Source organism: Crotalus tigris, unplaced genomic scaffold (genome assembly GCF_016545835.1).
Source record: "Crotalus tigris isolate CLP2741 ecotype Arizona unplaced genomic scaffold, ASM1654583v1 scf7180000020245.1906669, whole genome shotgun sequence".
NCBI classification, from domain to species: Eukaryota; Metazoa; Chordata; class Lepidosauria; order Squamata; family Viperidae; genus Crotalus; species Crotalus tigris.
In genome coordinates, this window is record NW_024097926.1 from 846,566 (window position 1) to 874,401 (window position 27,836).

Sequence of the window (27,836 nt, forward strand, 5' to 3'; positions counted from 1 at the left end):
AAATGAAGACCCTTCAAGTTGCGCCGCTCTTGGGGAATAGCTCTATGTGACGGGGCGCTGAAACGCAACGCCTCTTTCGCGAGGTCTCTCATTGCGCTTGCGCAATTGAGCGCCATCCCTCCCGATTGCCATAGATATAAAAAGGTAGAAGATTGCTTTTATATGTAGGTGGGACTTTTGAGACTCTTCATCCTCCCCCCCCCCCCTTATGGGTTGGAAGTGACAGCTGCATAAATAATAGGAACAAATTCGAATTGGGGATTAGACAGCAGCAGCTCCTCTTAGATGCACCTTATAATTTATGCAGGGAAGTCCTGCAACAGAAAAGTTGCAGTATAAACTGCATTTCCTTGAAACTTTCTGGTTTGCCCTACAGCTGCCTCTCCAAAAAGTTTGAAGAGCCCAAGGCTGGGAAAAACAGAGGGCAATAGAAGGAGAACAGAGAATGGGGTGGCTGGATGGAGTCCCTGAAGCAGCAGGCGTGAGCTTCAATGGACTCCAGAAGATGGTAGAGGACAGGAAGGCCTAGAGGAACATTGTCCATGGGGTCGCAATGGGTCGGATACGACTTCGCAACTAACAACAACAACAAAGCTAAAGACAGCAGGACAAACAATGCTGCGTCATATTGCCCTAGCCCAGGGGTAGGCAACCTTGGCTCTTTTATGACTTGTGGACTCCAACTCCCAGAATTCCTGAGCCAGCATAGCTGTTGACCCGGAATTAGGGGACTGCCTAGGAAGTACCAATTTTGAATATGTGCAGATGGCCCTGCTGTCTTTGGGCCCTTGCAAAGTCCTGGATGCAGGGTCACGAAAGGACAGGAAGGAAAACACCCCATGTCCTAACCCACCTGGGAACGTACGATGTCTTTAGGGAAACCACCCAAAAGGGAACATTTTTAGCTACTTCTGCTTTCTCCCTTCTTATCTACCGTGTGCCAGACTTAACTGGGTGAAATCTTGGATCTTATGTATGCGTCAGCTTTGCTGGGTGGATTGCTTATGTAATCAGAAAGAATAAATACAAGGATTTCTTGTCATTCGGGGCTTCTCTCTTTTAGAGGAGCCCGTCTTTGTTCAGCCGAATAAAAACGTAAAGCTTAAAGGCAACTTCTGGTTTACTTTATTTTCTTTATCAAGCAAAACTTCAGACCCTGCACAGCAGTTCCCCACCCCTGCCGTAGCCTAACAGAGAAAGTTCCCCTCTGCCTTTTAAACTACCCACCGCAAACTCATCAGGGCAAGCCTCATCCATTGTTGCAGACCCAATCTGTTCTTTTTCTTCCTTCTATGCCCGCAGAGAAGGGGAAAGAGATTGTTCCCTCAATCCTAAGATGGGGGAAGGAGGAGGAGGAGGAGAAGGAAGGAGGAGGGGGAGGAGAAGGAGAAGAAGAAGAAGATCCCAGAGCTTAGTCTAAAAAAAAAAACTGTGCATGTCAAGCTCTCCTAAAAGTGACATGATTTATTGGAATGTTCAGAGTTTTTTTGGGGGAAAAAAATCTGTCATGTGCAATAATCATCTTTTCCCCGGCCAGCAAAGCCAATTCGTGTGTTTGTGTCTCTCTCCAGACACACAAACACACACCCAAGTGCACACCTGCCTTATTGGGGTCATTCCAGGAGGGCGACTGAGACGGCCACACCTTGAGAGAATTTGTGAAACCCCATTTGCAAATTCCAGAGCGAGCAGAGCAGCAGCAGAAATCCGCATCCTAGAGATGAGGAGTCGGTTGTTCGGGAGTGGCCTGGCCTTGCCTGGTTGCCGACCTTTCCCGTTCTTCCCAAAGGGTCACCCCGCTGCAAGTACATATCTTCTTGGGATTCTGGAAGAGGCCGGCTGAGCGAGCAATGATCCCCCAGGCTATTCTGGAAAAACCAGGAAGAAAAAGAATCTTTATCTAGACAGAAAGCTGGTTTAGAATGAATAAAAGAATAACGGAGTTGGAAGGGACCTTGGAGGTCTTCTAGTCCAGCCCCCTGCTCAAGCAGAAAACCCTATGCCATTTCAGTCCAATCTCTTTTTAAAAGCTTCCAGCGATGGGTCATTCAGAACTTCTAAGGATAAGAAGCAACGGAAGCAAACTGACCAAGGAGAGAAGCAACCTAGATCAAAGGAGAAACTTCCTGACAGTCAGAACAATTAACCAGTGGAACAACCTGCCTCCAGAAGCGGTGAATGCTCCAATGCTGGAAGTTTTTAAGAAGAGACCAGACAGCCGTTTGTCTGAAATGGTATAGGGTTTCCTGCCTGAGCAGGGGGTTGGACTAGATGACCTCCAAGGTCCCTTACAACTTTATTATTATTATTATTTGTGTGAAATGGTATAGGGTTTCCTGCCTGAGCAGGGGGTTGGACTCAATGACCTCCAAGGTCCCTTCCAACTTTATTATTATTATTATTTATCACCTGTCATTCCCTCCCATCTCCCGATCTCCGATCATGTACATACACAGCTTTATTGCCCTTCCATCCTCCTCCCTTCCTAGCCTTTGATGGCAAGGTGCCCCTGTGAGGCAGCAAGCAGAACCAGGCAGAGCTGACAAGGTTGAATTGCCCCCCCCCCTTCTTTGTGGCAGAGAACTAACTAACTAACTGTATATACAGTGGATCTTAATCTTGAAGCAGTAGGAAGCTGCTTCAAGACATCCAGGCTAGCCTCATCTTCCAGCAAAAAAAGGAACCAGCCCAGATTCCTTACCTCTCCCCCGAATTTCCAGAGATTTTTGACAGTGGGTGATTCCCCCGACCCAAATCATCCTCCCTTTCATCTATCACCAAGGAACGGCCGATTATATCATCCACCTAAGGAGAGGGAAAAGACAGCGCCGTGAGTGGACCCAATCCTGTTCCATGACAGTCAGATATCTAGGATGCATGGGAAGTCAGGGACTAGAACTCACCGTCTCCTGGTGACTGGCTCAAAGTCACCCAGCTGGCTTTCATGCTTAAGGTGGAACTAGAACTCACCATCTCCTGGTGATTGGACCAAAGTCGCCCAGCCAGCTTTCATGCCTAAGGCAGGACTAGAACTCACCGTCTCCTGGTGATTGGCCCAAAGTCACCCAGCCAGCTTTCATGCCTAAGATGGGACTAGAACTCACCATCTCCTGGTGATTGGCCCAAAGTCATCTAGCTGGCTTTCATGCCTAAGGCGGGACTAGAACTTACTGTCTCCTGGTGATCGGCCAAAGTCACTCAACTGGCTTTCATGCCTAAAGCAGGACTAGAACTCACTGTCTCCTGGTGACTGACCCAAAGTTAACCCAGTTGATTTTCCTGCCTGAGGCAGGACTAGAACTCAGAGCTTCTAGGCCAGTTGCAGAAAATGGGCAGCTACCAGCTTGGGCAAAAGGGGAAAAAAAATAACCAGGTGATGCCAGCCCATCCTAACTGATTTGTTGCCCCAGTAAGCTGAACCGCTTCTTTTCTCCAGACTGACTCACTTTCAGTTGATGATCCTCCATCCGGAAGGATGCTCTTCCGTCGGCAGTGGCCAAGATGTTCCCGAGATCACCCGCATGCTGAAAAAGAACAAGCGGGTCCTCAACGTGCCGCCACAATTGGGACGAGACGTTCTGTTGCTAAGCAAGCTGGTGGTGAGGAGACTGGCGCCTGATTTTACAAAGTTTTTTTTTTTTTTGCCACAACTATGACGCGAATCGCAGCACTTGTTAAGTGAATCAGGCTGTCGTTAAGCGAATCCGGTTTCCTCCCCATTGACTTTGCACGTCAGAAGCCAGCTGGAGAAAGTCGCAAACGGTGATCGCCTGACCCTGAAGCGGGCCCAGCAGCGCCTGCATTTTCTGCGTCGCGTGAGAAAAGCATGTCTTCCTTCCCCTGTCCTGACCACTTTCTACAGGGGGACGATTGAGAGCATCCTGTCATACAGCATCACAGTCTGGTTTGGAAGCATCCCTGCTTCAGACAGGAAGGCGGGGCAGAGAGTGGTGAGGACGGCCGAAAAGATCATTGGCAGCTCCCTCCCTCCCATCCAGGACATAGCACAGAAGCGTTGTGTGAGCAGAGTCCGCAGGATTGTCTGGGACACGACACATCCTCTCCATGACCTGTTTTCCTTGTTCCCTTCTGAGAGGAGGCTTCGTGGTATCCCATCTCCTTGTTTTATGTCTCTATCCACATTGTCCCGTCTCCCTTTTGGTACGCAGTGGGTTTGCCCTACCACTGAACTGAGTCAGTTCAAGACATAGTAGTTGCATTTGCAAGCGATGAAGAGGTCCTGACTCACCCTGTGCCGATCCTGGGGGCCTCCGTGACATTCCCCCTTAGGATTGAAATGATCTCCACAACTATTTGGGATAAAATCAAAGGGGGAGATTTGATAGTCAGGAAAAGAAAGATCTCTCCAATTTTTACAAGCCCCTGAAAAGACCACCACCTAGAGGCTCTCACCTGTCACCAGAGCAGCTCAGGTCTCCAAATTCATGGACGTGTAGCCCGTGTAACCCCGGCTGAAGGCCATCAACCACGCCATCCACAAGACACTTTTCGGGCGAGACTTGCAGGAACCTCACCACGCCTTGGATCAGTCCACGGCCTGACACCATGGCCACGGCGGCACTGCCCAGCGACCCTTTGAAGAAAAGGGAAGTCAACAGAATGCGAAAGAGGGACTTTGGAGTAGAAAATAATCTGAGTGGTCTTTGGTGCTCTCTGAGCTGGGTGGTTTTCTTACAGACATTTCATGACCAAACTAGGTAACGTCATGAGTGCTAGAAGGGAGGGGTGTTTGTGGAGAGGAGGAGAAGGAGGGAGAAGAAGAATAAGACTGTGGAGTTCTTGGTGCTCTCTGAGCTGGGTGGTTTTCTTGCAGACATTTCATTACCAAACTAGGTAACGTCATTAGTGCTAGAAGGGAGGGGTGCTTGTGGAGAGGATGAGGATGAAGAGGAGGAGGAGGAGGAGGAGGAAGAAGAAGAAGGAGAAGAAGAAGAAGAAGAAGGGGAAGGGGAAGGGGAAGGAGAAGGAGAAGGAGAAGGAGAAGGAGAAGAGAAGAAGAAGAAGAAGAAGAAGAAGAAGAAGAAGAAGAAGAAGAAGAAGAAGAAGAAGAAGAAGAAGAAGAAGAAGAAGAAGAAGAAGAAGAAGAAGAAGAAGAAGAAGAAGAAGAAGAAGAAGAAGAAGAAGAAGAAGACGACGACTGTGGAGTCCTTGGTGCTCTCTGAGCTGGGTGGTTTTCTTGCAGACATTTCATTACCAAACTAGGTAACGTCATCAGTGCTGGAAGGGAGGGGTGTTTGTGGAGAAGAGGAAAAAAGAGATGGAGGAGGAGGAAAAGGACTGTACGGTCCTTGGTGCTCGCTGAACTTGGGTGTTTCCTTGCAGATGTTTCATTACCAATCTAGGTAACATCATCAGTGCTAATTAGAGAGTGGGGTTTGTTCTCAATGTATATTCAAGTGGCTTGCCCTGTTACTGTTGGAAAGAATGGTCTTGGAGGGTCTTTAGTTAGGATGTTTATGGTTAGCTTGTTTGGCCGTTCCTTGCTGGCTGGAGAATTGTGAGAGTTGGTTCAGATATCTTAAAGTTGCTAAGGTTGATCCTGATAATATAGCAGACCTCTTCTCAAGGCTTTATGGCTGATCCCATAACCTCTAGGGACAATGCTTCAAATCCATCAGAAATTTCCCAACGATCCCCCTCTACTTCACACCAGCCCCTTGTGGAAAAAGAGCTTATATACCCTAGAGCTATTTAAAAGGTTGCTGGAGATTTACTCCAGGAAAAGGAAGTGGAAGATCATGTTGGGATTCACCTGGAACGTTACCTCCCATTCCTTTCAGCACGGCTTTACGTCCTGTACTTTCTAAAAGGGTCTGGACATCCTCGGTACCAAGACTTGTCTCTACCAGCACAGTCTGCGAATCCAGCTGGATGTCGACTATGCGAAGGCCTGTAAGGAAATGGGAGAAAGAAACATGTAGGATAGGGCTTCCCAATCTTGGCAACGTGAAGACGCGTGGACTTCAACTCCCAGAATTCTCCAGCCGGCTGCATAGAAGCTGGCTGGGAAATTCTGGGAGTTGTAGTCCACGCGTCTTAAAGTAGCCAAGATTGGGCCACCCTAATATAAGCATGCATATGCGTGTGTTTATATGTGTGTATGCATCCCGCATTTATTATTTTTACAAATAACTCAAGGTGGTTAACATATCCGACACATCTTCTTCCTATTTTTCTCCACAACAGCAACTTCTATGAAATGGGTTGGGCAGAGAGAGGGATTGGCTGAAAGTCACCCAGATGGCCTTCATGCCTATGGAAGGAATAAAACTCAAATCTCCTGGTTTCTAGCATGGTGCCTTAACTACTAGATCAAATTGGCACTCTGGATAAATTCAATTAATCCATTAAATTCATTAGATTGCATTAGAGCTGGTTACATCACCCTGGAGAGAAAGTCCCAAAGTCAACACCGCCATTTCTGTATTCATGAAAATAATTTTGCATCTAAAACAAGGCTTCCAACAATGAATGGATTTAGGGTTTTGGATTTTTTTTTTCAGAAATTGGTGCTCTGTACCGATATTAGCTGAGCATTCCAGGAGTCCTTCCATCAGCCAGAAAAGAGCCGGATGGAAAACTGAGTTGCCTTTTTGATGCATTCTTTCGACATTTCTGGAATTTCAGTAGGTGAAATGAAGTGGTGAGGAAGTAAATTATTGGGTAGAAACCAGGCAACTAAGAGTTCTAATCCCACCTTAAGTATGCAACCCAGCTGGGTGACTTTGGGCCAATCACCAGGAGATGGAGAGTTCTAGTCTTGCCTTAGACATAAAACTGGCTGTTGTGTCTTTGGGCCAGTCACTCTCCCTCAGCAAAACCCACCTCACAGGGTTGTTGCTGTTGTGGGGCAGGGGTGTCAAATTGCCAGCCCACAGGCTGGATGCGTCATGGAACCGCGCCCACCCATTGCCAGCAATGGGAAAAAAAGTCGCGATGCATCGTGACACGTCACGTGAGGTGGCGAGTTTGACATCCCTGCTGTGGAGAAAATAGGAGGAAAGTGTGTTGGATATGTTCAGCATTTCGAGTTCTTTATAAATATCATAAAAGTGGGGTTAAAAAAAAATAAATAAACTGCCCTTGAAAAGAACGCTGATCGTTCCGGATGCCCATCTCACCTGGTGCATTTTGCAGTGTTTTCTGAACTGCCTCTACACAATTTTGACAAGTCATCTGGACAGCAAACTCCAGCTGCAATAAGTGATGGAGAAAGCAACACAAAAACCGTCAGTGAAAAAATATCAAACTCCTTGAACGGGCTTGACTGACACATACAGCGGAATCCTTCTGGGGGTTGAAGTAAGTCCACCCATCTTCAAGCTGCCAAACAGTGATCTAATTCCAAAATTCTGATCTAAAACGAGGTTCCCCAGGAAGCCTGGAAGGGCAGGGCCTCTTTCTCATGCATTTGCCCCTTCTGGGCCATACTCCTGCCTGCTGCGTACAGGTAGTCCTCGGCCTACGACCGCAATTGAAACGTTTGTTAAGTAAACTTTGCCCTATTTTGCGATCCTTTCTTGCCACCGTGAAGTGGATCACTGCAGTTGTTAAAATTAGTATCAGGGCTGTAAAATGGCTTCCCCATTGACTCTGCTTGTCAGGAGGTCGCAAAAGGGGATCCCCTGACCTTCTGGGACGCTGCCACCGTCATAAAGGTGAGTCAGTGGCTAAGCCTCTGAATTTGGATCCCGTGACCCTGGATGGGGAGGCTGCGACGGTCGTTAAGCGGGAAAAACGGCCCTAGGTCCCTTTTTTCAAGACCGTTGTCACTTGGAACGGTCACTAAGTCGAGGACTACCTGTAGCTCTTCTCCCAAGCAGATCTAAGCGGCCTTCCCCGGAGAGGGTGCCATTTTCTAAGAATGACCCAGCAGGTAGTTCAAGCTGCTAGCCCTCAATCTCTTCGGACATGCGCAAAGCGGCGGACAAGGAAGGCAGAGGCAGCGCCTGATTCTCCCACCCGGGAGGGTTCCCCACCGTGCAGCGAAGGCCTCCGCCCCCTTCAGGAGCTCCGTCCATCTTTTTTCTTAAAGAAGAAGGAGGAGGGGGAAAAAAAAATGGCCCACCCGGACCGTTTTGAAGGAGACACACCGCTCCGCCAACCGGAAGGCGAGGCGCGGCCTGCCGCTCTAAGCGCTTGATGGTGGAGGCGGACATGCGCAGTGGGAATCGCGAGAGCGGAACTCGGACGCAACGGCTTAAGCATGCCGGCCGGGCCGCGATGGGCGCTGCACCGCTCGGTTGCCAAGGCGACGCCGAAAGCGGGGCCTGTGAGGCGGTCGGGGTTTCGCCCGCCATGGCGTCGAGTTTGTCGCCTCCCGGGCGGTCGCTGTACCCGCTGGAGGACACGGGTCGGTGGACGCACCGTCTGCACGAGCAGTACCAGCGCATCCTGACGCCGCTGTCGCTCTTCCCCACCACTTTCTCCCGGCTCAAGCCTTGCCTGTCCGATCCCTCGCTGGGCCCGCCAGACCAGGAGGAGCTGTCGGTGCCCATCTCGCTCTCCGCCTTGATGCAGCTGGTGAAGGCCCGGCTGGAGCCCGGGCCTCAGGAGGCCCATGCCCGCCCTCAGCACCTGCGGGCCTTCCGGGACATCATCCTGACCGAGGTCAGGCAGGCCCACAAGGACCTCCAGCACTTGCTCCACGACCCGGCCTTCAGCCCCGAGGCCAACCGGGAGCTGTACCAGCACCTCGTGAACTACCTGGGCCTGGTCTCCCAGCATCTCTTCCGCCACTACTTGGGCCTGGTGGAGTGCTGCCGGCTGCGGGGCGTCTTCACCAACTGTGCCAACCTCATCCGCTTCTCGGCTCAGCTGGCCCTGGACTGCTCCAAGTTCCTCAACGTGGCGGCGGTGCGGCACCGCCTGGTGTGGGAGATGAAGAGGCTGGCGGACCGCCCGCCCGAGTCCCCCACCAGCTTCTCCAGCCCCTTTGGCCCCATGACCACCCAGTCCCTGGGCAACCGCCTGGGCATCACCATCTCTTACTTCATCCGATACATCCGGCCCCGGACGCTGACGGAGAAGGAAAAGATCATCCAGGACGTGAAAGAGCTGGAGGAGTTACCCTTGCTGGACATGAGCAAAATAAAGAAGCTGAATCTACCCGCCGCCAGGAAACTGGACTTCCGGCAGCAAATGACCGGTGGGGCGGCCGTCGCCACCCCTTATCCCCGCAGTGCCTCGCGCAACTGGTCTAGGCCTCGGGTTAGCCCAGTGACTGCTGTCTTGCGCAAGTGCCAGTCTCTGCCCAATATGAGGGTAGGGAAGCTTTTAGCCGATGAACTTGGCATCCATTTGATCCTTCGCAAGACCAGCCCTTCTCTGCTTTGTCGCTGTCCCGCATCCCCGGAAGAGGACGAACTTAAGGGCCCTGCGTTCCTGGCTGAAGACCTTCAAAGGCTGGTCCGGGGCTCCGTCTTGGAAAAGAGTCCGTGGAAAGGCGAGCCAGACGATTTAGATCTCCCTCCCCTCATTAAGGCTTTGATGTGGAGCAAAGCCAACGAGACTCGCCAGCTGCACTTGCAGAGGATGCTCAAGTCCCTGCAGCAGGAGGAGCGTGTCGAGAGGCAGCGGAGAAACACCATCATCGCGGCCCCAGCCGCTCATCCTCAGGCGGCGACAGTGAATGTCAGAATCCACGACAGGATGGTGGTAAAGACGGCTGACCTGCTGGTGTCTGAAAGACACTATTTGGAAAATGTCACCATGAACAGGTCTTTACCCATCTACAATCACCTTCTGGGCGAGATCAGTCCCGCTACCGTGAAGTTACTGGACGCAAACCTCTCCACTGGGGAAGAGGTCCAGGAGATCTACAAGAAGCTGATGGACACGATTCCTAAAGACTACCTGAAGTTTGACCAAGGGCCTTTGATAGAGTGTCCTGCAATTACCCTGCCCCATCCGTCCTGCTTTGCGTCCTCCACGCTGACTAAGAAAAAAAGCGAGCAGATCGTTAACACAGAGCTGAGTCAAATTCTCCCAGCTGGCCCATTCATTCCAGAGGAAGTGGTAGAGATACCCCAAGGCCCAAACACCTCCAAGAAGTTAGCTTCCAAAGAATACGCATCGTGGCTCAAATGGTGGAAAGCCACCTTTAACATCGACGAGTACTTGAAATACATCAGTAACAACACTGCTGACTATTTGCCGGTCATATTCCATTTGTACAACCCCGAGGAAGAAGATAAGGACGTGAAGGAGAGAGACCTGCAGGCTATGCTAAACGAGGATGAAGTGAAGAAGCAGAAAGTGAAGAGGAAACAGCTAAAAGCTGCGGAGCTTCAGTCTCAGAAAGAACTCTTCCACACCGGATTATGGAATGTCAGCAGCACCTGGTTGGAGGGCCTGGGAAATTTCCCTACTTACGACCATAAGTTTGAAGATCTCAGCGTCCTGCAGAGGAGACTGGCCAGACTATGGACCGTCCTTCATTTCTCTGAGCGGGAAAGGCTAGATATGGCCATTAAGTACAGCTCCAACCAGTATTACTTACTGCTTCCAGACATGCTGAATTCTTGGGAAATAGCTGCCCAGTTCATCCAGGATAGAGAACTCCTGCTGGCTGAAATAGAAGAGTTTGAGCAGACTGCTTCGGATCCTAACCGCCTGATGAGCAAGGAGATGGGCTCCTTTGCTACAAGAATACAAGAGACGAACGTCAGAAGCCACTTGCGCTCCGAGTTGGAGCAGTACAACTCTGAACTTCGAGGGATTCTGAAACACATCAAAGATGCCTTCAACGATACGGTGACTTTCAAGGGTCGCCCGTACCAAGATAAAATGGAGAGGGATGTAGTGGAGATGCTTTATTGGCTGCAGCAGGAGCGTCGGGCCATCGTTTTGAGGAAAGCAGTCCAGAAAAGGAGCTGGAGGAAACTTTCTCCTCTTTTTTAGAGTGGCTTCACAGTCTTGGAAACACAGACAACTCTTTTGCATCTGCATCCAGATTCCTCCCTCCGTTATTTTGTGTGTGCCCCCGCCCATCCCGAGCTTAGCAGGCTGAAAACAATGGAGTTGTTTTCAGCCTGCTAATGTTAATGAAGTTAAGATCCCTTTGATGGAAAAGTGAAATGAGCTTTTACTTAGGTTCAAGAAGGATGAGGTGGCGATATGCATAGGTTAGGCCAGGGGTAGGCAACCTTGGCTCTTTTATGACTCGTGGACTTCAACTCCCAGAATTCGTGAGCCAGCATGGCTCACTTTGGAAACTCTCCCTTTCCCCTCAGCATGGCTGGCTCAGGAATTCTGGGAGTTGAAATCCACCAGTCATAAAAGAGCCAAGGTGGCCTACCTCTGGGTTAGACAGTAGGTGGTTGGAGATAAAGCAAAATATACTCAAGAAGAGTAGTGAAACTGCAGCTGGGTGCTTGTGAGCTTTGCTTTCTTTGCCAATATAATTTGCAATTGCTGAGAAATATTGTCTTTCATTAACATGTTTCTGCTCCTCATGGTTTTAAAGCAGCAGCCGCATTTTTCAGCGGTACCAATGGTAGATATGGCTTACACATATTGGGCTGGGCGGGCCAGCGTCCCATATCCTTGTTTTATGTCTCTATCCACATTGTCCTGTCTCCCTTTTGATCCGCAGTGGGTTTGCCCTACCACTGAACCGAATCAGTTCAAGACATATAGTAGTAGCATTTGCGATCAGGGGTAGCTTTGGTCAGTTGGTGGTTTGTTGCCTAAACCCAGTTCATTTGGTGGAGTGCTCAGTGGGCTATTTATTTAATAGCCCACCTTTATTAATTTTATAAGTACCTCAAGGCAGCAAACATTCCTACTACCTTGGCAACGTTAAGAGGAATGGACTTCCAATTCCCAAAATTCCCCAGCCAGCATGACTGAAGCGAAGCTGATTTCCCCTTGGGAAAACAGACATTTTAGAGGAATCTTCACAGGTCCACAAACTGAGGGACAAGCCAGCAGCAAGAACTCAAATCTTTCTAGTTGGTGCAGTCTGAAATACGAAATACGTGTTTTACATCCCGCAACCCATTCTACCTTGGATGCAAAACTGTACAGGGTGTCGACAATAGGCGAGCTCGTCCTTTCAAATCCAAATGGCACAGCGGACACACTTTCGAGGATCCGTTACAAATGTTTTTTTTTTTTATTTTATTGGAGAAAGGGGGGGGGAGAAAAGGAGAGAAATATCAACTTCAAAAGAACAGAAAGTCACAGGTTAATAATAATATCCATAGCAAAAGGGAAGCTTTCTACAGTCCAAACGCAGGTAGCTACCAAATATGACAATGTCTTCTCATAATACAAAAAAAAAAAAAAAAGAGAGAGAGAGAGAGAGAGAAGTGGGTCAGCTAGATTATTGAGTTCCACAATCAAGCCTACACAGGGGAGGAGAAATTGCCATTCGAACTGGAGCAAAAAGTACTGGCCCAAAGCTAGCCTTGGAAGGCCACGTTATTTGTCTCTTGTTTATTCTGGGTGTGGGGGGGATCCCTTCTGTCTACGCTCGAAGTCCAGGCTTAGACAGAGCTCGACCCAAGCAAAGGGCACAAGGCCAGTCATCAACAACCTCTCCCCAATTCCTACAGCCCTGCCCTCCCCTCTTTCCAATAAGGCTTGGGGGGAGGGGAAGATTTTTGTGTTGTTTCATTTAAAAAAAAAGAGAGAGAAGGACTGTTAGCTGTCACTAAGCTTCGCAGAGACACACAGAAATGTCCATTAGTGAGACCGTGCTAAACGCAAATCGACACATCGTGAAGCTGGCATAGCTTTGACGTGGACGTACCACAGGAGCCCGGTGTCCAGCCCTCAAATAGCCTACCTGAAAAATAAAAGACACAGTTCATTTGCAGGCTCCGTGCTGGGGGCTGCCCGTGGCTGAGCCCCACCCACATTCCTTAGAGCAGGGGGGGGTCTCCAACCTTGGCAACTTTCTAAGACTTGTGGACTCCCATAATTCCCCAGGCAGTAGCCAAGGTTGGAGAGCCCTGCCTTAAGAGCATTAACTCAGGTGGGAAGAAGGAGGAAGTGTATTTGATTGAAAGGGGGAGAAAAAAAAGAGATTGTCAGAATATTAACCACTTTTGGCGCGCCCGTTCTAGAAGGATCTCCTCCTCCGCAAGCTACGGATCATCTTGTGATTTTCAAGCTTAAAATAAACCGTTGGTTTCAAAACAGACATTAGGGATGAGTTTCTCTCCCCCGTTTTACTGGGCAAGCCTCAAGAGTGCCAAGGTCCTCCTCTCCTGCATTAGATGCTTCTGGAAGGTCGATGGCGGCCACAAGGTTGACCCTCGGAACAGATCTAAGGCCGAGATCCCTTTGGTCAGATGGCTAGGGTCTATTTGCCACGCTGGCGGCAGCTTTCCCGACGTCTTGTGGTCGAGAAAGGCCGTTCTTTCCTCTGGTCTCCCTGATCCTTTTCACTGAAAACATTGGGAACTTCGGCTGTTGTGCTTGAAAACTGTGGAGCGACCGTCCCGGCGAAAGCTGGATTGCTGGCAGTCCTCGACTTACAACCACAGTTCAGCCCAACACTGCCATTGCTAAGCTAGGCAGTTGCTAAGTGAGTCAGACCCCATTTTACGACTTGGCTGTTAGGCGAATCACTACAGCTGTTAAACACGCGAGCGTCAAAACCAGCCCGGCTTCCCCGTTGATTCGACTTGTCGGACGCTTCCCAGGAAGGTCGCAACAGCCAACCCCAGGAGGCCGCAACCATCCTAAACACACGTGGTTGCCAAGCACCCAAAGTTTGATCCTGTGACCGTGGGGAATAGAGCAACAGCCGTTAAGCGTGAAAACTGGTAATCGGTCCCTTTTCTCACTGCTGTTGCAACTCTGGACGAAACGAGTGGTTGTTAAGTTGAGGACTACCTGCAATTCTGGCGAACTTGCTTTTCGTCCAAAATGCACCAGCGCCACAAAACCTGGGCCGTTCCTCTTAATGGCAGGTCAAAGGGAACCAGTGGGAAATTCAACACTGGCTACTCACCTTCCCCCAAGCTCACAGTGCCCAGAATTACAATTTTCAGATGAACGTCAATATACGGGTAGCTCTCCTCAGGCAGACATTAGGGGAGAGTGACAGAAAATTCTGCAGGAAGTATTTTAAACGCTGCAGGGAAAGGAATTCATTCTTGGGAAGTGTTGGGAAAGGACTGCCAATAAACGTATCGTACATCTGTTGCTTGGTCATATGAAGAATTCCGAAAATCGACCCGGAAGAAAATGCAGCCAAGAATTTCAAGGAGTTGAGAATAACTAGAATTGTTTTACTATTTAAAAAAAAAAAAAAGAAATGAAGAACCATTTGGAAAAAGGAAGGAGTATTATCTTTCAGCAGGGGGAGGTCACCCAGTGAAAATAAACCACAGGTTTAAGGATCAGAGAAAAACACAGCAATCACAGCATCATGAAGAAAAGGAATTGCTCCACCAGAATCCGTGCAGGGGGCCCGCAAGCATCACTGCATTCTTAAGAATTAAGGCATATTTGCGGAGGGAAACTATTAGCTACAGGGGCAAAATGAAGAGGTCCACAAATATAATTTCACGGATGCGAATTGCGCTTCTGCTCGTAAAGCACCTGGTTCAGCCACTGGTGAAAGAAAAAGGTCAGGATTTACTGGTTTGATTCGGGTAACCAAGTGCCAAATTTGCATTCCTGTCTGGATGGAATCGCTCCCAAATGGGCAGGGATTGTCTGAAGGGCCACCGAGAAAGTCAAAACGGAACCTGTCTCAAACCTGGGCTGGGGCTCAGAGACTACACTCTGGACCATCTCCTGCATTCAAAGCTTGCTCTTCAATTTCCAAGCGGCTTTGAGTTAAAAGCTGCTCCACCTTCTGTCGGTCAGGATATGGCTGCTGCGTCCTAATTTCAGCTTTTATGGTGCCCAGTGGGATACACAGGCAAGGAGGAAGGAACGAGGCACCCACCGTCCTGGGAGCAGAATGCAATATAAGGGGCAATGGGAACAGACGAGAAAACAGAAGGGGAAGAAGGAAAACAACAATGGGGGGGCAAGCTTAGCCAGGATTTTTGGGAAAAGGCTGTTTTCGGACAAGACAGCCCTGAATTTGACTTAGCAAAGCACATGAGTAAGGAGGAACAAAAATCATTTGGGGACAAATATTCGGGGGGGGGGGACTCTGAAATAGCCCCGAGTTGGTGCTCCCTAGAAATAAACCCTTTGTACCAAAAGTAATCTGAGACTTCCTGGACATGGCATGTGGGTTTGGGAGGCTAAATTATCTCCGGGACACTCTGGAATCACTTCCTGTTTAGAAGGTTTACTTCTGGAAAGAACTGCAAATGCCAGGTTTAGCATTCTCCAGAATGCGATGTTCCTAACTGACGAGTTTTGCCCTGGTCTATGGCGGCCTGTCTCCTTTCCTCTCAATTTCATCTCGGTCGGTTCCTCGGCTGCTACGGCTTAAGAGGTGTGGATACCTGCAGGTATCCTCTGGAAACCCCCCCCCAGCTGCGGGCCGGTTTCCCCCCACCACCACCCCAGCCCGGTCTCACCATCAGCAACACCGATATGTGCCATTCCCCCTCCTCCTCCTCCAAGCTACGCATGAAAAAAACGCTCTCACCTCGAGACTCAATACGCGGAGTATCGCAACCTGTCCGCGCCTGCATCCCGCCCGAAACGCTGGACATCGTAGAGGGAGGTTCGCGGGACGGGAGACAGCTGAACGCGCTCGTATCCGTACACGTCTCCAGCGGTGGAAGCCGCAGCGGCCGAGCGACGCAGAGGGCTTCTATCCCGGGTGTAAAAGGACGACGTCGCGGCCACAGCAGCGACGGCTACCGCGGCGGCCGTTCCCGAGGTTGGCAGTAGGGGCCTCTCGTAGGGGTCTAAGGTGGTCGAGAGGCGACTGGCCATGGCCGTGGCTTGCGAGTACTGGGCGTACTGGGAATACTGGGCCATGGTGTGCTCCGCATAAGTGTCGTATGCAGAGGCCCCATAAGCCGCAGCGTTTCTCGCGCGATACCGTTTATAGTAATCCACCATTCCATAGGGGTCATCGTAATACACGGCATCCCCATAGCCTGTAGGGTAGGGGGTGCGCACCATTCCGTATTGCTCGCTATAAGGTTCGGTCAACTCGGCCACTTGCCCCGTGCGGTCAACTGGGCACTCTTTAGACCAGTGACCTTCCTTCCCACACCGGTAGCAGCCACTCTTGTCTCCCATCCCGGGCGCGGTCCTGAGCCGGCTGGTGGACAACTGCACGCGCATTCGTTTGCCTTGAAGAAACAGACGCAAGAATGGCAGCTATAAAGATTGGTTAAGACAATTCAAAGCAAAAAAAGCAGCTCAAAATTATTTTTATAAAAAGCAAAAAAAAAAAAAAAAAAGCTAACAAACCAGGAAATAACCCGCTACAACTGAGTGGGAAAGGAGGGAAGCCAACAGCTGCTCGCGGGACCCAATGCCTCTTCTGGTTTGGGAGCCACCAGTGGAGTTGTACACTCAGGAAAGGAAGCATTTTGGCAGCGAGGGAGAGTGAGACTGATTCTACTCTCTTTAGGGGCGTATGTTTAATTCGTCTCCCCAATTTGATGCTGGCCGCTGAGACCCGGAACTGTCTTGGCAGGCCCGCGAAGCAGCTAAGGGACGACAAATCAAAACCCGAGAATCTTGTTGACCAGAATGTGAAATGTGATTTACTTCCGAGACACCTACGGAGGGGGGGAATCGTACAGCTTCCCGTGTTTTCTAGGAACTCCCAAACAATCAGATATTGCTGCATTTTAAAAGTTGACGATTCTTATACTTCAGCTAAACGTCTTGAGGTTTATTTCCCACAAGCACCATTAGTGGATCTGTTCTTCCTTCCTTATCTAGCTTTACGCTTCGGCGGGCATGGCTGTGCCCTGACCTCGCTTGTTGCAGGCAAGAGCTGATGCGGAAGGATTCGGACACCTTTCGTTTATTCTTGCAGATTTAGTGCTGCTGAGGTATGGACCTACAACACAACACCAGTCCAGGTCCCTGCCAGTGGCCTGGGCTTTCTTCATCCATGGCAGTCGGAGACCGAGGAAAGAGAGAAAAACCAAATGCCACTCATATCACTTTCTCCATCTCTTTCTGACACCTAGAGAATCAAAGACCCTTCCCTGGATCACTAAAAGCTTTTCTTAGTCCTGATATGGTCGTTTCACGCTTCTGAAATTCAACAATAGTGTATACAGGTAGTCCTCGGCGTACGGCCCCAATTGAGCCCCAATTTTCTGCTGCTAAGTGAAACATTGGTTAAGTGAATTCTGCTCCCATTTTACGACCTCTCTCTTGCCAGTTGTTAAATTAGTAACACGGGTGCTAAGCGAATCGGGTTTTCCCACTGACTTGGCTTGTTAGAGGGTCGCAAAAGGCGATCGTGTGACCCTGGGAGACTTCCAACGGTCATAAAGGGGAGTCAGTTCCCAAGCCTCTGACCAAGGGGAGGCTAAAACAGTCGTGTGAAAAATGGTCGTTAGGTCACTTTTGTCAATGCTGTTGTAACTTTGAACGGTCACTAAACGAACTGTTGTGAGCCAAGGAGTACCTGTATTGGATAATGGCCTGGCACACATCAGTGGGGCTTCATAAAATGCCATTAGCAGAAAGATACATATTATTAATGCACTCGCTAGACCAAGGAAGCATTTCCCTTCATTGTTCAAATCCTTAATTCATCCTAACAAAATAACAGCTGGAAGGGACCTTGGGAGTCCAACCTCCAGCTCAAGCAGGGAACCCTATACCGTTTCAGACAACATTATATTTCAAAGCATATTACCGCCTCAACTCTTTGCTATCCAGGCCTTTTCCGTCCAGAAAGACAGCTTTCTACTGAAGATACAGGCAGTGGTGGGATTTAGCCGGTTCGCACCGGTTCGGCAGCACCAGTGGCTAAATTTTGCTGCATTCGGAGAACCGGCCGGCTCCCAGAAGTCCAGTCTTTATTCTTGTTGCTTTGAGGATTTTTTTTTAATTGTCAATTTTAGCCCAATGAAGGAATTACAGGGTCATAAAAAGGGAGTTTTTAGTTGGGTGGCCTTTTTTTCTTTTCTTTCTGTGACCCTATAATCCCTTTTATCGGAGTGGAATGGAGCTGAACATTTACTGGCTGAGCATCCCCTTCCTGATGCCAATGCTGAGTTTGCAGCAGACATTTTCTCTTAGTGTCCTGTCGCTGCCTTGAACTCTCAACCTTCTGAGTGGGATGCGAGCGCCTTCGCCTCTAGGCCACTGCGCCACTCAGTGGCGGCCATATAAATTAATTAAACTTTGCAAAATAATTTCCAACGAACCACAGCCTCAAGCCCATTCCTAGACTGCCACCAATCCCTCTCCTGACCACACTCTCATCAAACTACACTCGAGAATCTTCCCGGTAAGTGAAAACGAAATGGCAAAAATCCTGGGAAAAATTATATTTCTTCTAAAACCAGTCAAAAACATTAACAAGCTGCCACTGTGTGTCGCCTGCAAACGCCACCTCAATTAAATGTTATCGGAGGCGGGGGGGGGGATGGAGACTTCTCTTAAAACACAGCCAAAGTTTGGTTTGTTTGAATGCATTTGCACCGACCTCTGTTGTGGATTTTTTAACAGCTCACCCCAACTGTCAGGGTGCTCAACATAAGCCGTCAACAACCTGGGCTGAAAGTGGCTTCAGTTCTGCAACTTCTGAGATAGAAGGAAAAAAAAAAAAAAGCAAAGCTGAGTTGAAAATCTAACGCAGGGCATTAGGGAACAGGTTGCTACTGGCAGCGAGAGGAGGAGGAAAGAAAGCATCAAATTATAGGAAGGCGGAAAGCAATAGGAGACAAATAGAGAGAAGGCTGGATAACGTTGGCTACGGGGAACACCAGACAGGAGTAGAAAGGCATTTGGGAAAAGAAGAGGCATGGAAGCCTTTTTTACACATGGATTAAAGGACAGGCTGGAAATGGAGCATAGACGAAAGGAGAAGATGACTAGGATCGAGAATCAATCCTACGTCAGAGAAGCCATGATTGATCCAGTTCCATATGTCACCAGCCAACTGCCCACATTTCTAAGCCGGTATGTGGTCTGGTGTAGGAGATGACGAGGCTGAGGGAGAGGTCAAGCATTTCCCGAATCCCTTCGTGCCCACAAGAGATCTAATTAGGGCCAGGCCACCTTGAATTCTCTTGACTCTTATCTACCGCCAATTTGCTTTGATCGTTAGTAGTTCAGAGTCTTGTAGAGAGCTTTTAGCGTGCAATAAAGCCTGTTATTTTCAAGTGAACTGTCTGGATTCCTGATTTCCTGCGCTTAACATAAGGCTTGGCTTAGCAGGCTGTCTGAATCTAGTCCCCCTGGACTGTTTAAGACGGCTTGGCATTCTGCGCAAGTCCAGCCAACTGTGGTTTGTTCGATAAGCTCTTGCTTAAAAGGCCAAGCATCGCATGAAGCCAAGCCACCAATCAAAACAACCTCAACCAACCACCCTGCGTATTTTTTTTTTATCAATTAATCAACCGAAGGCCTAAGTGCAGAGAGAGAACTCTGACAATGTTATTTGTTCTAATCATCTTTAAATTAAAAAAAAAACCCAAGGATAATGGAGATGTCCTTTCTCCTTTCTGCCCTAATGAAGTAGGGGAACAAGATGGATAACCGGCAAATGCCTTGGCATTTTAATAGTCTTTTGTTCTAATATATTTGCTGCATTCGGTGATATTCTTAGAGCATTTGTATAATCTACTGTGGCTTCGACCCCCTTATCTTAATGGCATTCTGTTAAGCATTCAATGAACAGAAAGGATATTAGGAAAGAGAACGATTATTAATGTCAGGGGCCTCAAAGCTCTCAGACAAAATTACTCCTGGCCTTGGTTTTCATAAAGAGCAATCCTACGTTGGACAAAACTCTTGTCTCCTTTCTAATAAGCAGCAAGTCACATCTTTGCTGAGATGCAAAAATGGATGTACATTCCCTCTACCTCGCAACCAAATACAGGTAATTCTCGACTTACAAACAAAATTGAACCCAATTTTTTTTTTTTTTGTTGCTAAGTGAGACACATTTGTTAAAGGGAACTTTGCCGCATTTTACAACCTGCCTTGCTACGGCTGCTAAGTGAATCACTGCACTGTTTAGTAACATGGTTGTTAAATTAATCGGGCTTCACCGCTGGCTTTGCTTCTGAGAAAAGTCCCAAAAAATGACTGCCAGCAGTTCAATCCTGACCGGCTGAAGGTTGACTCGGCTTTCCGTCCTTCCGAGGTTGGTAAAATGAGGACGCAGATTGTTGGGGGCAACAGGCTGACTCTGTAAACCGCTTAGAGAGGGGCTGTAAAGCGATTTATAATCTAAGGGCTATTGCTATCTTCCTTCCTTGGCAGATTGTTGGGGCCAATAGGCTGACTCTGTAAACTTGAGGGGCTGTAAAGCACTGTGAAGCGGTATATAAGTCTAAGTGCTATTGCTATCAGAATTTGGATCACATGACCCTGGGGATGCTGCAATGATCATGTCGCTTTTTTCCACCACCGTTGTAACTTTGAATGGTCACTAAATGAACTCTTGTAAGTCAAGGGCTACCTGTAGTTGGCATCAGAGATGTGACTCAAGGATGGAAGTGAACTAGTGAGCAACATTACCAGCTGTGCGCCCCCCCCCCATGATACTTGGGAGCTCTGGAAATAACCTCCTCTGGGGAAGAAAGCCAGAAGGGGGGAAATTTTGGCTTCCAGCTTCCATGCCCACCCTAGCCCCACTTCCCACCTTGGAATTCCGTGTTGTCAAGGCCTCTGATGGCCTCAACAGCATCCTCGGCTCTTTCCATGTGCACAAAGGCATAATCTTTTACGATATCGCATTCAAGCACAGGGCCGTATTCTTCAAACTTGGTCCGCAGCTCCAGGTTTGTGCAGCTGGTGCAGATGTTGCCCACGTGCAGCTTGGTGGAAGCCTTGCTCTTGTTTTTGCTGGCTTCGACGTTGATGCAGACGCCGTGCAGCTTGTAGTGGTGCAGGTTGCGGATGGCGTCCTCGGCAGCCGTCTTGTCCTCAATGTGCACAAACCCATAATTCTTGATGATGTCACACTCCAGGACTCGGCCGTACTGCTCAAAAAGGGAGCGGATCTCCTGCTCCGTGGCTTCCCGGGGAAGGTTGCCGATAAAAAGTTTCACCATGGTGGCTAGAGCTGAGCAGGGAAGCCAAAGAAGGGAGCGTTAGTTGACTCTGAAGAATTGAAACCAGACAGCCTGAGGCAATTCAGCAGCAGGGGGGGAAAAAAAGCCCAATAAATCGTATTGATCAAAGACAATTAAGTTTGCTCAGAGAATCTCGTTAAAGCATTGACTTTAAGTGATCCTAATTCTTTGCCAAGAAGCTGCCCCCACTCTTAAAAAACTACTGTATGGAAAAAGGCACCTCTTGAGTTAGTACATTACGCAATCAGAATCCTAAATCGCCCAGAAGGCTTATGAACAGGCAGCGGAGATACCAAGAAAATACCAGGTAGTCCTTATAATAATAATAATAATAAAGTTGGAAGGGACCGTTCTAAGTTACAACGGCACTGAAAAATGTGACTTAGGACAGTTTTCAGACTTACAATTGCAGCATCACGTGATCAAAATTCAAACGTTTTGCAACTATTTATGACCGTTGCAATATCCCAGGGTCACGTGATCCCTTTCGGTGACCTTCTGACAACCTAAGTCAATGGGGAAGCCAGATTCACTTAACCATGTCACTAACTGCAGTGATTCATTTAACAACCGTGATGAGAAAAGTTGTAAAATGAGGCATGACTCACTTAGCAACCATCTCAATTAGCAGTGGAAATTTTGGGTTCAATTGTGGTCATAAGTCGAGGATTACCTGTACGTTTGTTTTTATTTCATTTGTTATCAAGATGTAATGAGTTATTCGATTGTGAGACGGGTAGCTATAGTAATCCTCAACTGGACCAGAATTTTGATTGGCAAGCAAGGAAGTTGAGTTGCACCCGATTTTACAATTGTTTTTTTTTTTTTGCCACAGTCTTAAACGAATCACTCCAGTTGTTAAGTGAAGCGTGCAGCTGTTAAATGAATCTGATTACCCCCCGGAGTTTGCTTGTCAGACGTTGGCTGGCAAGATGGCAAATGGTGATCACATGACCTCAGGAGGATAAAACCATCATAAATAAATAGATGCTGATTGCCAAATTTTCATCCCATGATCCTGGGGTTGCTGCAACAGTTGTGAAGTCCGAGGACGGGTTTTTAAGTCACTTTTTCAGTGCCATTGTCACTTCAAACAGTCACCAAAGGAAGGGTTGTTAAGTCACGGACTACCTGCACAGATGTTTGATGAATGAATTAAAAAATTAAATAAAAACAATCATACTCTTATTATTGAAAGTCACAGGCCCACGGCTTTGTGTGTGCATCATACAGCTGCACACGTGCGTGTACAGACACACTCACAAACATTAATTTCACAAATTACGAAAACACTTAGGCCCCGCCTTGTGAGACTATTACAAATACACACTCCAAAATGCGTGTTTGTGTACATATATTCAAACACACACACATCCTGTAACTAAAGAGTATTATTACAGAAAGGCATATGGCAGACTTATTTTTGTGCATAGCTCGTTCTGGAAGTGGGGTGCGCGTGTGGGATGTGTATGTGTGCATGAATGTGTGGTGTGCATGAATTTTTTTGTGTATATATATATGTATATATGTATAAGTTCTGCTCGAACAGGGGGCTGGACTAGAAGACCTCCAAGGTCCCTTTCCGTTCTATTCTATATATGCATGTGTGTAATATACTAGCGGAACTTTGTACAAGCAGAGGCCATGATTGCGTATGGCTGTGGGCGTGTTTATGCTCTATGCGTGCGCCCTCAATATTAGCCTCAGAAAATAACAATATTAGTCGCGGCAGAGGGCCAAGGCCTCAGTTTTGCATGCGGGACCCCGCAAAGCTCAGTCCCACCACCCCGCATCTTCCCCCACCGCCCGCTTCTTCCACCCGCCCGGCCGGGCCCGGCCCCTCACAAACCTCAGCAACAGCCCTCAGCACAAAATGGCGGCGGCGGCGGCAACTAAACTTCACGTCCTCCTCCAAGTGCTTTGGCCCGCCTCCTCCCCTTCCTCTGAGTTCCGATTGGTTGCGTCAAGAGTCGCCGGGCTGTCCGAAAGGCCAAAGCGGAAAGCGTCGGGGAGACGGATATCCAATCGGTTCTCGTCTTTAGCAACGTCCTAGGCTGATTGGCTCCCGTCTTGTGAGGCTATGGAAAGTGACCCTGCCTTGCCTGCAGGGTACGTCAAGCCTTCGGCCAATGGTATTAAGCGACGAACGTCACCGCTGGCCGGAAGTCAGCCGGAAAAGGAGGTAATAAATCTAGGAGGCGGGGCAGACGATAGGTCATTCAAAGTTTGACACGTGGTTTGGGCGGGTCGAATGTTAGCCTTTGCCAAGGGCGAAGGGGGGGGGGGAGTGAAACCCGGGGAAGGGATGTAAAAGAGGAGGTAGGCTAGATTGTTCCATGCGGGAGGATCCGGGGGGAGGCCAGACTGTTCCATGCAGGAGAATCCAGGGGGAGGCCAGACTGTTCCATGCGGGAGAATCCGGGGGGAGGCCAGACTGTTCCATGCGGGAGAATCCGGGGGGAGGCCAGACTGTTCCATGCGGGAGGATCCGGACTGTTCAAGGAGGGGGGGGAAGAAGAGGAGGAACTGGACCGTTCCATGATGAATTTTTAAAAGGGGTGGAAGAAGCCCTGACCGGAAGAATCCACAAGGAAAAGAGAGGGGGAGAAGGCTTTGCGTTCCTGGGTGAAAGGAAGTTTATTTATATGCATTCATTAAATAGTTAAGTATTACTCATGTTTTCCAAGCATCCCACTTATTCTCACAACAACCCTGTGAGGCAGGCAAAGGAGAACTCACTCCGGAAGTCTTTTGGCTGAATAGGACTAATGCAGCGGTCTTCAAACGTGGCCTCTTTAAAGACAGGTGGACTTCAACTCCCAGAATTCCCCAGCCAGCATGGCTGGCTGGGGAATTCTGGGAGTTGAAGTCCACCTGTCTTTAAAGCAGCCACGTTTCTTAACTTCTGCTCTAATGGTTTTGATTGGGATTATCATAAAAGTTGTCGGGAGGGTTGGGAAATTGTGTTATCCTCTACAGCCCTATTCCACTTTGCAGCAACAAACCAACAGGTGAAGTTCCTCAAAGCAAGATAAAACGAACGAGCAGGCTGGTTAGAGGTTGGATGGGAGACCACCAAGCAATCTCAGGGTGGTGGGTCAGATTGGGAAGTTGGAAAAAAAAAATCATCCTGGGAAGTCATCTAACGGGTATTTGTCTAGAGAAAGACTCTCATAGGTGTGTCTGTAGTCACTAGGAGTCAAACTCACCTCAAGGGACAGTTTTCGTTTCCTGGTAGCCCAGAGGCAGGATAGTTGTGAAGAAAAATAATAATAATATATTGAATTGATTGATTAGCCCCAAGTTGTGGCTGCTCCAACACTAGAAGTTTTTAAGATTAGACAATCATTTATCTGAAATGATGAAGGTTCTCCTGCTTGAGCAGGGGGTTGGACTAGAACACCTCCAAGATCCCTTTCAACTCTATTATAAATTCCTGAGCTGTGTTTGATGAGGAATTCTGGGAATTGAAGTCCATATTGTCCACCCGATTTAGCAAGAGCACTTAGACCGATATACAGCAGAGAAACTGGGGAAGTTTTTATTTGCAGGGCCACCTTGTACCTATGGAGAACTTTGCACATCATGCTAAATCAAAATCTATGGGATGCAAATTACAACAGCTGTTGTTCCAGGCCACCAACTGACAAAATGTGATGGGTTAAACAAAGAATCTGGTCTTCTCCAAAGTGACTGAAGGCAGGACAAGAAGCAAAGGATGGAAACTCATCAAGGAGAGAAGCAACCTGGAACTAAGGAGAAACTTCCTGACAGTGAGGACAATTAACCAGTAGAACAACCTGCCTCCAGAAGTTGTGAATGCTCCAACACTGGAGGTTTTTAAGAAGAGACTGGACAGCCATTTGTCTGAAATGGTATAGGGTTTCCTGCCTTAGCAGGGGTTGGACTCGATGACCTCCAAGCTCCCTTCCAACATTATTATTATTGTTGTTGTTCAGAGAACAAGCAAAGGGCCAAAAGCTCCATTTTGAAACCTGTCCTTAGGAAGAAAAAGAAAAAACGAACCTCTCCACACATTCTTTTTATTTCTCCAAAAAAAATATCGGAACAGATGTCACTGCAAACACATGGATAATTAGTCCCCAACAACCACAGAGAACACTGCTGGGGGCCCACGAGGGGCGTGCCGAGAAGGCAAGGGTGTCTCACTTGTAGACCAGGCCTCTCCCCCCCCCCCTAAGCAGCATGAAAAAAAAGAAAAGAAAAAAACTAACATCCCTGCGCATCGGAAGGCAGGCCGGCCATCCCTCTGGGTCTTTCTGCAACCCCATCCGTGCGCCAAGGCTGCTTTGGCGTCCTTTGTGCCTGAAGGGAAGAGAGACGATGCTTTCTGCAGAGGCGAGGTGGCAATGCAGGGCGACGTCCGAGGACAAATGGAAGGCACACCCAGGTTAGGGACCAAGGGCAGGGAGAGAGGAAGAGACCGGTGGGCAGGGGTGGTGGTCGTCCTGCTCTGGCTGACAACAGCCTGGCAAGCAACGGCGAGAGGAGTCCAGCCAACCCAATGTGCCAACTTGGGTGCTTGCCGGCGGATTAATGAGAATTTCAGAGAGCTGTGGAGCAGGCGATAACAGCAGTTCTAGGGAAAAATTCCCCCTTTCTGTTTTCTAAGCTAAGCCCTGCAAGCTGTTCTCTTCTGCCACTCGTGAGGATTTGCAGAGCGTGGGCTCACGGGGCAGGGGGAGATCTGTGGCATGTAGCCCCAGGAGGCAAAGATCAACCTTAAAATCTCTCGGGCGACCGACTGGTAGAGCAACACTGCTAGCAAGGCTGCCTGAGAAGAAGGAAAGTCCACCACCTGGCAATCTTCCTTATTGGCGGGAGTGGTTTAGTTCTAACCCCGAGGACTCGGGTGCCCTCCGAGACTTGACAAAAGGAGTAAAAACAGATGTGGGATGATGAATTTTGCATAGAATAGACACTAGGGGAGGGAGGGAGGGGGCTAGGAAACTAGCCTTCCCAAGCTTGGGGGATCCACCACAGCTGCCCTCCCGATTTCTCTGCCAGAGTAAACTGGTGCTAGTCGGGGAATGTTTGCCAAAAGAATCCCCCAAACCAGAACCGATCGGTTATAACAGCGCTGCCACGTGTGGTGTGGACGGGGAGGGGATTTTTAAAGCAGAGGGGGCTGGCACTGATTGCTGGTCCCTGGGGGCTGAGCCCGAAGGAGCGGGATCTAGCTCGGAGTTCTGGCGAGCATCAGGGATCTTAACTGAAGATCCCCCGCCATCTTCTGGAGCGCCCAAGAGATCCGAGCTTTTAGGCACTGTGAGGCAAGTTTGGAGGGCGGGGTAGCCAGGTCCGAAGACTCAGCTGCAGAATGTATCGTCCTGGGGGGGGGCCTCCCATAGCCACCTTCCCCAATGTTTTTGCCCTCCCGCCTCCAGACTCTGCTGCCTCCAGGATGCGGAAGCAGTAGGAATGCACGTGAAGAGCACCAGGCGCACTGCAAGCTCAGCGTCCTCTGACCGGCTTCGTTTCCCGGAGAAGGAGGCGCACTCCTTAACTATACACACAAGCAGTGTACGCTCCGGGGCCGAACAGCACTGCGTTGTGCATCCTCAGTTCGATTTTTTAGAAGGGTGTGTGTGTGTGTGTATATAGGCGTGGGCCACAATTGAGCAGGGCTTTTAAAGGGGGCTTTTTTAGAAGGCGCCTCTCTTGGCCTTGCACACGGCACGGGGCCAAAGTGGCACGTAGGCTGGCAACCTTTTTCCAATGGGATTTTGCCTGCAAGGGGGGGGGGAGGAAGGAATCTAACAGCCTTGGAGCACAGATGATGGAGGAGGAGGAGGAAGAAATTCAGCAAAGGTAGAATCAACTTCAGAAGCCCGATTTTTGTACCTGGGGGGACTTCCAGTGGCGTCACTGCTACCAGAACCCACAAAATGTCAGCGTCGTTAAAAACACCGGTCTGGGATCAGCCCCGTGCCCACCTCTTTCCGTGGCCTGTTCACCCAGACACACAGACCTGCCCTTCCCTCCCCCCCCCAGATGTCCAGCATCTGACAATCTGCTGCCCCACTCTTGGGGAGGCCTTTCCCCCACAACTTGGCGCCGCCACAACCGTCTTTGCCACTGTGTCACCCTCCTGTTTCGACTGAGACGATGTGGCCTGTTTTGTGTTGGTTTTTCTTTGTGATGGGGAAAGGGGGGGGGAGAGAGCGGAACGGAAGTCTTTCCCGGTAAAACGTCAGAGATGCTTCATGCAATCTGCAGGATTTAAGTAAAGAGCGACGGCCGTTTTGGTTATGCCCCCTCCCCAAACCGGCTCCCCTTGCCAAACTCAAGCCCCTGGCCGCGCCCCAGATCGTTGCTCAGGCCTGTACAGGTTTTGCCAATGGCAGCAGAGCCCCCTCCCCTGCCCTTCTCCCACCGAGGACTCCTATTTATTCTTCTTGAAAAAACTGAAACGTTTCTCGCGGTCCTTCTCCTTCGCCTCTTTGCTACGCAGGGTGACGGTCCCTTCCGAGGCGCTGTGCGGGGGTCCGGCTGGCATCGTCATGGCCCGCGTCATGCCTTTGCTGATGAGCGCAGGCTGGTCTTCCGCAGGGTCTTGGGGGGTGAGGGCCGACGCAGCAGCAGCAGCGGCATTGATCACTCGCATCCAAGTACTCATCTCTGCCTGGAAGGGGT

At 49.2% G+C, this 27,836-nt stretch overlaps 4 protein-coding genes across 13 annotated transcripts in view; 1 reads left to right on the plus strand and 3 right to left on the minus strand.

Moving 5' to 3' along the window:
* Positions 1 to 1,102: 1,102 nt before the first annotated feature.
* On the minus strand, positions 1,103 to 8,602 carry CCS (copper chaperone for superoxide dismutase). 2 transcript variants are annotated; one of them, XM_039366227.1, is made up of 8 exons: positions 8,001 to 8,602; positions 7,143 to 7,215; positions 5,786 to 5,911; positions 4,414 to 4,594; positions 4,250 to 4,310; positions 3,447 to 3,524; positions 2,702 to 2,805; positions 1,103 to 1,868 (listed from the first exon to the last, which is right to left on the minus strand). In XM_039366227.1, exons 1-8 carry the CDS (start codon positions 8,517 to 8,519, stop codon positions 1,715 to 1,717), a joined length of 1,296 nt encoding a protein of 431 aa, XP_039222161.1. In that variant the 5' UTR covers positions 8,520 to 8,602; the 3' UTR covers positions 1,103 to 1,714. The 2 variants fall into 2 exon arrangements, with proteins under 2 accessions (XP_039222161.1, XP_039222160.1); XM_039366226.1 differs by having other exon boundaries at positions 5,774 to 5,911; positions 8,001 to 8,591.
* CCDC87 (coiled-coil domain containing 87) lies at positions 8,536 to 10,923 on the plus strand. The gene has a single exon (XM_039366193.1). It carries the CDS (start codon positions 8,536 to 8,538, stop codon positions 10,921 to 10,923), a length of 2,388 nt encoding a protein of 795 aa, XP_039222127.1.
* Positions 10,924 to 12,114: 1,191 nt separating this feature from the next.
* Positions 12,115 to 23,160, minus strand: LOC120318524 (RNA-binding protein 4B-like). Of its 5 annotated transcripts, none has more exons than XM_039366228.1 (4): positions 23,029 to 23,160; positions 20,747 to 21,169; positions 15,593 to 16,250; positions 12,115 to 12,814 (listed from the first exon to the last, which is right to left on the minus strand). In XM_039366228.1, the coding sequence occupies exons 2-3, from the start codon at positions 21,156 to 21,158 to the stop codon at positions 15,601 to 15,603; spliced, it is 1,062 nt and encodes a 353-aa protein (XP_039222162.1). In that variant the 5' UTR covers positions 21,159 to 21,169; positions 23,029 to 23,160; the 3' UTR covers positions 12,115 to 12,814; positions 15,593 to 15,600. The 5 variants fall into 5 exon arrangements, with proteins under 5 accessions (XP_039222162.1, XP_039222164.1, XP_039222163.1 ...); XM_039366230.1 differs by having other exon boundaries at positions 12,115 to 14,592; XM_039366229.1 differs by having other exon boundaries at positions 20,747 to 21,230; positions 23,029 to 23,072.
* Positions 23,161 to 25,208: 2,048 nt separating this feature from the next.
* The window catches only part of SPTBN2 (spectrin beta, non-erythrocytic 2), an 81,972-nt gene continuing 79,344 nt past the window's right edge, over positions 25,209 to 27,836 (minus strand). For all 5 annotated transcript variants that reach the window (XM_039366239.1, XM_039366237.1, XM_039366238.1 and 2 more), the window contains one exon: positions 25,209 to 27,825. In XM_039366239.1, the coding sequence (XP_039222173.1) occupies positions 27,586 to 27,825 (240 nt within the window). In that variant the 3' untranslated portion in view covers positions 25,209 to 27,585. The remainder of the gene's footprint in view (positions 27,826 to 27,836) is intronic.